General features: G+C 34.9%; 1 protein-coding gene across 1 annotated transcript; it reads left to right on the plus strand.

The window, feature by feature from the left end:
• The first annotated feature begins 389 nt into the window (after positions 1-389).
• LOC130667171 (uncharacterized) lies at positions 390-3,648 on the plus strand. The gene is made up of 6 exons (XM_057468662.1): positions 390-646; positions 931-1,859; positions 2,022-2,459; positions 2,544-2,786; positions 2,901-3,493; positions 3,643-3,648. Exons 1-6 carry the CDS (start codon positions 390-392, stop codon positions 3,646-3,648), a joined length of 2,466 nt encoding a protein of 821 aa, XP_057324645.1.
• The last annotated feature ends 6,917 nt before the right edge of the window (positions 3,649-10,565 follow it).

Genomic DNA, 10,565 nt, shown 5'->3' on the forward strand with positions numbered 1-10,565 from the left:
CTGTTGCACAATCATACAATGATTTACAGTTAGAGTCAGTGAATGAAGAACATTGCCAGAGGTGCTATCAGATGTGTTATGAGACAATTGAATTTTTAAGACTATTTTGGCAGATCCCAGTCGAGTGCTCAAATTAAGAGAAGCGTTCAAGCAAGTATAGGGTGAAAATCAAGGTCGAACTTGTATGTAAATTTAGAAATGAAAAAATTAATGACGTCGTTGATGAAACTAAATCTTTCAACACTGCAAGTCGGGAAATTACGCCCACAACATCTCTCGCTGATTGGTATGCTGACCATGTGTACGAGAACTTATTAAAAAAGGTTGAAGAGTTCAATCAAAAGGACTCGGGGTGGAGATTACTTGAGATCCATAGTTTGGTTATCACCATGTCCAGATATATACCTCTACAAGCTGGAGCATCTACATTCGTCAGACTGCCAAGAGACATCACACTCAAACGCGCAGTCTTGAACATTAAGAACCACGACGAGTACTGCTTTCTCTGGTGTGTTGTGGCGGCAACCCACGAAGCTCACACTGGACATCCGGAGAGGGCAGCATCGTACCCTCATTACAGCAGCGTACTTCAGTATGAAGGTATTGATTTTCCTATTACCCCCAAAGATATACCGAAATTCGAAACGTTAAATAATTTATCAATCAATGTATACGGTATTGAGTCAGAATTTAACGGTTCCGGGGGTGAAAAAAGTACAATTATACCATTATGTTTAAGTAAAAATTATAAGTCTGATGTAAAAAAAATTCATCTTTTAATGGTGCAGGTGAACGTAAATTTAAATATGTCTAATGCAAATGATTTAAAAATTATAAGCCTGTTTATCATTTTGCATTAATTAAAAATCTCTCGCGATTAATAAAAAGTCAAATCACAAAGTCACATTGTAAATTATATTTCTGTGATAGATGCTTAAATCACTTCAAAACAGAAATATCTTTCAATAGTCACAATGATGACTGTTTCAAATTAAATAAAGTCCGTATGAAATTTCCTACTAATGAAAACAAAATATTAAAATTTAAAAATTATCGTAATAAAGACTCGGTACCGTTTGTTGTCTACGCAGACTTAGAGTGTACACTAGAGCCTCAGGGGGATGATGAAATTCAAAAACATGTTCCACACAGCATTGCATTTTATCGTCACTGTAATTATTACAATAATTTGTCAAAATTTGAAATTAATCGATCATCTGATTGCGTAAAGTGGTTTGTAAATAAACTTGAAAATTTTGCTATTGAAGTTGAGCAGTACTTAAAAAATCCTATACCTATGAAACCACTTGACAAACAGCAACAAAAGAGTCATGATCGGTCAACTGTTTGTCATATTTGCGAAAAAACAATAGTCTCCGATAAGGATAAATGCTATGATCATTGCCATTTTACGGGTAACTATCGCGGACCTGCACACATCTCATGCAATTTAAATTATCCGAAATCCCATGTAATACCAGTAGTATTTCACAATTTATCTGGGTATGATTCGCATTTCTTAATTAAATCATTAGCAACAGCTTTTGAAGGTAACGTTACATTATTGCCAATTAATAAAGAACGATATATATCATTTTCAAAGTCAATTGATAATATATCCGTATCTTTACGCTTTATCGATTCATTTAGATTCATGGCATCAAGTTTAGAAAAATTGGCATCTTATCTTGATGATGACAATAAAAAAATTACAAAACTCCATTACCCAGATCCGGAAAAATTTCAATTAGTTACTCGCAAGGGTGTATTCCCATATGAATATATTACAAACATTGATAAGCTTAATGACAAACAGTTACCCGATCAAAACTCATTTTTTTCAAAATTATCTAATAATGGTATATCTAACGATAATTATACATTTGCTCAACTTGTCTGAAATAAATTTAATATCAGTACATTGGGTGAGTACTCTGATCTGTATCTGAAGACGGATGTACTACTCTTGGCCGATGTATTTGAAAATTTCAGACATAGTTGTTTAAATAACTATAACTTAGATCCGCTGCACTACTATACAGCACCCGGATTAGCTTTCGATGCAATGCTGAAATACACCAATGTGGAACTTGAACTGTTGACTGACCCCGAAATGGTACTTTTCATTGAGAAAGGTATACGAGGTAGAGTGTCTCAGTGTACTAATAGGCATGCGAAGGCCAACAATCGGTACATGGGTAATGAATTTGATGTAAATAAACCCGAGTCATATTTGATGTACTTCGACGTGAATAATTTGTATGGTGCGGCAATGAGTATGCCACTACCCAAAGGCTCATTTGAGTGGGTAGATGAAAATGATTTAAATGATGTAGATAACTTTGTAAATACCAATGATACTGTAGGATATATTTTAGAAGTAGACTTGCACTATCCTCAGGAGCTACATGAGCTACACAAAGATTTACCATTGTGCCCTGAGCACTTTTTACCCCCAGGTAGCAAGTCTACTAAATTATGTACAACTCTGTATGATAAAAATAGATATATTATTCACTGTGAAAATTTAAAACAATGTTTAGATTTAGGTATGAAATTAAAAAAAATTCATCGTATACTCAAATTTGAGCAATCCCCATGGCTAAAGACATACATCGACAAGAATACAGACTGTAGGAAGGCTGCCCAAAATGAGTTTGAGAAGAATTTCTTCAAACTCATGAATAACGCAGTCTTCGGTAAGACTATGGAGAATGTTAGAAAACACAAATATGTTCAATTGGTTACTAGATGGTCTGGTCGATATGGTGCATCAGACCTCATTTGTAAACCTAACTTTCATAGTCTTACCATCTTTGACAAAGACATAGTTATAGTGGAAATGAAAACAACCTAGGTATATTTTAATAAACCTATTTACACTGGGTTCACGATTTTAGATTTATCAAAAATATTTATTTACGATTTCCACTATAACTATGTCAAACAGAACTTGAAAAATCAACAATCTAAGTTGATGTATACGGACACTGACAGTTTAATTTACCACTTTACCGTACCAGACATCTACGAAATCATGAAACGTGATATTTCAAAATTCTATACCTCGGACTACCCCCCTCAAAACTCGTACAATATGCCGCTAGCAAACAAAAAGATCCCAGGTCTGATGAAAGATGAGAATAATGGGAAAATTATGACTCATTTCAACGGACTTCGGGCCAAGCTATACGCTTATAAAATTTTAAACGACGATGAAACCAAAAAACGAGCAACGGGAATCCGAGGTCCTACGTTGCGAACTATCACGTTTGATGTTTTCGATAGATGTCTTCGCGATTATATTAACTTGACGAAAAAACAGTACTTAATTAAAAGTTCTAAACATGACGTGACGACAGTAGCACAGTACAAAATTGCCTTAAGCTGGACAGATGACAAACGACAACTTTTGGATAACTCGACTGACACTTTACCATGGGGATTTAAATCAAATGATGACGATAAAAATGATGATGATAACGATGAAAATGTAATAGCAATTAAAAAAAGAAAACTTTTGTAAAAAAAAAAAAAATAAATCTTATGGATGTAAAAATTAGTTTTAAGGGTATGTGTGTGTAAATAAAAATAAATAAAACATTTTATGTACAAATGAAAAAATTGTTTTTTATTTTATAGATATAAGTGCATTTTATAAGTTTATTTACAGATCAGATTTTTCAATCCAGCTGTTGTGGGAGCTATCGAAGCCGAGCCACTTTACGTACAATTTATTTCCGCGTTTTTTTATAATTTTCTCCACTAGATATACATCTGGATATTTAACTTTGCTGAGTTCTTCTGCATAAAATCCACCTTCAATTGGCTTATCCTGATAGTCTACGAGCTTATACGTTGTTGGATTTGTTTTCTGCACAGTCTTAATTGTAAAAATTTCAGTCGTCCAGTTGGGTGTGTAACCTTTCTCAAACACATGTTTGTACTTGCTGATTCGAACTTTGTCTCCGACTTTGAATTTGTTTTTTCGCGCTTGTTGCTGAGCTTGAAGAGGTTTGTATATTTTTTCCAGCAGTTCTTTTTCATTAGCAGCAGTTACATCAGCAGGTTTCATTTTAATTGTCTGATGTTTGGTATTATTGTAAGTATCCAATAAGTTTTCTAATATATCAATCCATTTATAGGTACCACGTGCAGAAAATTCACACCACATTTTATTTTTAAGTGTCCTGTTAAATCGTTCACATATGGATGCCTTCAAGTTGCTGAATGTTGAGTACATGTTGATGTTTTTACGTTGCATAAGTTCTTGAAATTCTTTATTATAAAATTCTTTGCCTTGGTCAACGTGCAGATTTTTTGGAACACGTCCTAGTTGAAAGATAGATTTCATTGCACTGGTGACATCACTGCCACTTTTACTCTTAATCGGTACAGCCCAAGCATACTTTGAAAAAATATCTATGACAGTGAGCAGATATTTGTTTCCTTTGTTTACTGTTGCATAAGGAATCATTTCAACTAAGTCAGATTGCCAAGTTTCATCAAGTGCTCGTATGTCAACATGACGACGTTGATAATTCCTGCGTGCTTGTCTGTGCAGCTCATACGCTGTTACTGATTTCTTGTCCTCCTCCATTGTCGACAAAAATTCTAGCTTCCAATTCTTTTATTCGTTGTGTATTTCTACTGATTGAGTCTTTTTGTGACTTCATACGTTTTATTTTAACTTTTAGTTCTTGATTTTCTTTTTTTAATAGCGTCACAGCTGAGTCGAGTGTTACCACTTGAGAGTGTAAGTGTGAAATGATCTCTGACTGATCATCCCTCATACTATCATACATTAAAGACAACTCGCGATGTACAAGATTACGTGTAAATTTTACAGTTGCTGCATCGCTATCTTTAGCAGGTTTGCCAACATGACACAGTCTCTTGCTCTCAACATCATACTGTCCATCAACAGTTACTTGAAATCCTCGTCCAGGTGGTCCTGGTGGTCCACTGATTACAGCACCAGTTGGTAGTGAACGTCCAAATATATCGATACTCATTTTTTTTTTTTTGCTCTTTTCACTTCAACAGTTAGCAAGTAAGTGGCATAAATTTGACCCAACAGATGCTAATAAATAATCCCCGCTTCTCGTAGCTCTTCGATAATTGATATGATTTCATTGGTGTGACTTGGATTTCCAGCTGCTTGAGATGCCATGAGTAAACGCAGACGGTCAACTAGTTCATTTGGATCATCCCAGTAGACATAATCCATACGTGATTTTGTCTTTTTCGCAATCATAAAATCAAGTAATCCTTTACCTTTTGATAAGTTTACATTTTTAGCGAGAAAATCGGCAATATAATTATTATACTTGATTGTCGAGTCTTCATAAAAACTACCATCTGGTTTATAATTTTTTCTATGAGTATTTGTCATTTTAATAATTTCGAGATATTTATTTTTATCATTCTGCGTGACTTTTGAATCATCTGGCGATTTTTTAAATAATAATTCCAATAAACCAGGAGTCACAGAGTAATTTTTATTTTTTATATTGATTTCATAATCATCATCATCAAAAGTTATTTCAGAATCACCAATATAAAAATCATTATAACGTCGACGTACACCAGATCTCACATCTATATCTTTACTTTTTAGGTAGATTTTTCTAAAATCTAACTATTGTATTTGTCCTCATGGTCGATTTTTCAAGCAATTTTGTCACAACCTATCATAATTAGTTGAGTAGGGTTCGAAAATACCATCCGTTAAAAAATTTATATATGTATGTATATATATATATATATATATATATATATATGGGATATAACGCAGTTTTGAGGACACGATTACGCCTACAATTCTTATCAGATCTTAATGAAATTTTTCACACTTATTCTATGGGCGATTATCACGGTCAAGTTCGAAGATGGGCAAAATCGGTTGATTAGTTTAGAAGTTATGGCTTTTTGAAATTTCCATGATTTTTTGAAAAAATCAATTTTTTTCCACATTCAAGTTCATATAATTTTAAAACTAATACTCATAGACAATTTCCGTAAAAAGTATCTGAAAGCTTGTCTAATAAGCTTTAATTTATGACCTTAGACTTTATATTTCGACCATTTCATCCTATAATTTGAAGGCCTTGAAAATTTTAATGGAATCAAAAAATGTTGAAAATATGGGTTTCATTCCACATAACTTATGAATTTCCCATTATAATCCGGTTTCGTCAGTTGTATTTTATTGTGCACAAAATAACCTGTAAATTTCACTGCTATTTTATATTTTCAAAGTATTTCTTTTATTACTTATGATGGATCAAATGTACCTCTACTCCCGATGATTATCACTGGTCTTGTCATTACGATAGCACCTACAGTTCTTATCGGATCTTAATGAAATTTTCCACACTTATTCTATAGGCGATTGTCTTGATCAAGTTCAAAGATGGGCTGAATCGTTCGAATAGTTTTGAAGTTATGGCTGTTTAAAATTTTCACGATTTTTCGAAAAAATCAGTTTTTATTCACTTTTAAAGTTTATATAACTTTAAAACTGAAACTCATAGATAATTTCTGTAAAAAGTATTCGAAAGCTTAACTAATAAGCTTTAATTTATGACCTTAACTTTTATGTTTCGAGTATTTCTTTCAATAATTTGATAGCCTTGAAATTTTCATGAAATCAAAAAAAGTTGAAAATATGGTTTTCATTCCACGTAACTTATGTATTTTCCATTATAATACAATTTTGTCAGTTGTACTTTATTGTGAACAAAATAACCTGCAAATTTTACAGCTATTTTATATTTTAAAAGTATTTCTTTTAATATTTATGATGTTTCAATCGTACCTGTAGTCCTAAAATTATACCTGATCTTGCCATCGTAATAGCAATTACAATTATGATCTTATACTAATTAAATTTTCTATACTTTTTTACGTGAAGGTTACTTTGTTAGGTTACCTATATAATGTTTTGTCGAATCAACTATCTGAAGTTCTCTATCGAAAATAGTCGTCTTTTTTTACCCTCACTCTAAGAAAACGAGCCTAATATCATATCATGTCTATATACACTAACATGTATCACAAGATATGTCTGTATGTGACTTTTTATAAATCTACCTTCCATTTCGGCTGCCGAATGGCCTTTTTTTTTTATATACTTTAGCTAAATAAGATTTTATTTCACCACTTATTGGCTTAGCGGGTGTACTCGATGCAGCAGGAGATATTTGTGTTTCTTCCAGAGTTCCGCTTCTATCTTCAGAGATGATACTGTTATATTTACTTGCATCTTCAAATTCTGTATCATTATTCACCGTTGAATTATCATCTTTAAATTCTTTTTTGACTTCTTGCTTGACTTTATGTTTAGATGATTCGACTAGACTCTGCAGAGGTGTAACAATAGGCTTAAACATTTCACCCATTGCCTTTTCAGCTGTGTCTTTACCTAACTTGAGCATTCTGTGCTTCCGTCGGATAGCATCGCTAGCCTGAAATTTCTGATGTAAGATATCTCTCTGCTTTGAAAGCTCCTCGGTCTTCATGTTGATGGGTTAAAGTTCACTTAATCTCTGATGACTATTTATCAAGTACAACTTAATTTATACTAACAAAACAGTCAAATCCTTTTCTATATCTGCTACTATTAAGCTCACTGTCTTTGTCAATCACGACAAAACCATATTTACCATCATCATTCCAACATGTTGAACACAAGTCTTTGAATAAATTGTATGACATGTCAGTATTTACATGATCATCATACACATGCTTCAAGTTCATTTCATCTTGTCGAAAGAGAACTATAAAATTTGCATTGTCGCGTATCAAATGTTTAGGGATACGTGTATAAGTCTGACAGAGATAAAAACTGTCAACATCTTTATGTCGACCCATACAAAAGTAAGCTCGGATATGATCTTGTTTTTCACAAGCGACATCATCAAATATCATCAATGAGTTTGGTTTTGCATCTTCCGGTTTCAGTACTGCTTCGTGCTCGTTGAATGTAAAAAATCCAATACCTTCTATTGGTTTAAGTAGTGATTCTAAAAATTTGTATTTTGGCTGATTTAGAGATTTTGAGTAGAGATAAATATTATCAAATCTCAAGCCATTGGGGTGCATGATGAGTCACAGCAGAGCATTTGTTTTTCCACAATTTGATGGACCACAAAATATAGCGCGTACACTGTTTGGTAATAAAGCGCCATGTCTCTTAACTTTTTTCACTCCGGTACCTTGAACAATTTGAGCAAAATTTATTACTGGTAACTTGGCCGCTTGACTTTTAAACTCCATGTTGTTAGTTTGCGATCACAACAACAACTCACTCAGCGAGCTGTAAGTAAAAGGTTTTATATCATTTTAGGTCAGTCATGATGCTGCTACTATGGAGAGCACATGTTTAAAGACCAGTGGTAGAGGTTTTATAAACAGTCTAATTAATAAGCTACCAGTTGAACTACACATACCTGGATACCAGTACTGTGGACCAGGTACTAAGCTACCCTCGCAGATTTGAATCACGGTGGAAACACGGTGGGTTTGTTCCATTTTACCACTGTGATTACGCGGTGTATCCACCGTGATTACACGGTGGCTTGACCACCGTGTATACACGGTGTTTCCACTGTGATTACGCGGTGGATACACCGTGGAAACACGGTGGTGAAATAGCACAAAGCCACCGTGGAATCACGGTGGATAAACCGCGTAATCACAGTGGAAACACCGTGTATACACAGTGGTCAAGCCACCGCGTAATCACGGTGGATACACCGCGTAATCACGGTGGATACACCGCGTAATCACAGTGGATACACTGTGTATACCCGGTGGTGAAATGGAACAAACCCACCGTGTAACCACAGTGGATCCACGATGTTTACACTTTCACGGTGTTCCCACCGTGATTCAAATCTGCGAGGGTAGCCAAAAGATTAGCTCGTGGAGATCCTGGAATTAATCCACTGGACGCTGCGTGTAAAGAACACGATATCACATAATATAATCGTGAAAATTTGCCTGCACGTCACGAGGCTGATCAAATACTTGCTGAGAAGGCGTGGCAACGTTATCAACCAAAAGACGCTGGTATTGGTGAAAAAGCTGCTGCGTGGAGTGTAAATAAAATCATGAAGATGAAAAAAAGATTCGGAATGGGGTTGAAGAAGAGGACAGCTGGCAAGGAAAAGCCTAGTAAGAGAAAGCCTACTAAGAAAAAGACTGGCAAGAGAAAGACTAGTAAGAGAAAGACGAGTAAGAGAAAGACTAGCAAGAAAAAGACCAGTGTAAAGAAACGAGTAGCACTAAGACAAGTTGTCACAGCTGCCAAAAATTCCATGACTCCTGGAGGTGATCCAATTAAAACGGCGTTAAAAGGAGCTCGTCAGGCTGTTAAAAAATCCGGTGGGAAAAAAAATATTTGGCTGCCACGAATTCTACCGGTTCCATCCAAAGTTGGTGGTGTACTACCATTTTTAATACCACTTTTTGCTGGCCTGAGTGCAACAGGAGCTTTGGCTGGGGGTGCTGCTGGTATAGCGAAAGCTGGAAATGATGCAAGTGCTGCTAAAAATCGATTGGAAGAGAGCAAACGTCATAATTTGAAAATGGAGCAGATATCCATGGGTAAAGGTTTATACTTGAGACTTTACAGACGTGGTATGGGTTTATATTTGAGACCATATCCAGTAGGTCGAGGATGCAAGTCAAAAAACAAGTAGAGCTACCACATCGACCACTTACAAACATCGACTTACTGAAATACGCTAAAGCTCTAAAAATTCCAAATTTTCGTGGTGTTTTTATGAGAAACAATTTACCTGAAACTGGACCGAGAAAAAACGAATCAGCTATTATTAATCTTGATGATAAATTCGGACCTGGTACTCATTGGGTTGCATACAAGAAAAATAATGATAAAGTTATTTATTTTGACAGTTTTGGTAATTTACAACCACCAAAAGATCTTATGGAGTATCTCGATGTAGGTAGCGTGAAATATAACCACAAAAGATATCAGGATTTTGATACAATTATATGTGGACATTTATGTCTCAAATTTCTCACCGGGCAACTATAAATTGATGTGACTTTGTGTAGAGCGCATCTGGGCACATTTGGGCACATTTGGGCTGTCAAAACTTCTACGCAGCTCGAGAAACCACGTTTTGTGATACTTGGATTTCAAACAGCAAGAAAAAGTGATGCAACTAAAAATGCCAGTAGATTTGATCACTGCAACATCAGGGACATAAAATTATTTTTGAACTCTCAGAGCTATCCATATGGGAATTTGAATCTCAACATTGCAAATAATCAATATGCTCTGTTGTATGACATGTATATAAATTTCCAAATTTCCTACTACAACAAAGAACCTGAACCACTGCTGACAAAGAAAAAAATTTTTGGAACAAGCGCCACTGTATGTTATCGATTGCTCGAAACAAAACGAATCAATCACATCTGAACCCGTGGACATTCGCCTGGAATTCGAATCTGCAAATCAATTTCCTGCACAGACATCAGGTTATTGCCTCATTATACATGATCGCATCGTCGAGTATAATCCCATAAGC

The sequence above is a fragment of the Microplitis mediator genome, chromosome 4 (assembly GCF_029852145.1).
Source record: "Microplitis mediator isolate UGA2020A chromosome 4, iyMicMedi2.1, whole genome shotgun sequence".
Classification (NCBI taxonomy): domain Eukaryota; kingdom Metazoa; phylum Arthropoda; class Insecta; order Hymenoptera; family Braconidae; genus Microplitis; species Microplitis mediator.

What these genes read in the sequence shown, in the direction of transcription:
- LOC130667171 (XM_057468662.1), top strand. Translation starts at nt 390, where the DNA reads ATGTCCAGATATATACCTCTACAAGCTGGAGCATCTACATTCGTCAGA. An exon ending in TTCAAAATTATCTAATAATG is followed by an intron (nt 1,860 to 2,021) that starts GTATATCTAACG and finishes ACTATAACTTAG; the next exon opens with ATCCGCTGCACTACTATACA. An exon ending in TGAGCACTTTTTACCCCCAG is followed by an intron (nt 2,460 to 2,543) that starts GTAGCAAGTCTA and finishes AACAATGTTTAG; the next exon opens with ATTTAGGTATGAAATTAAAA.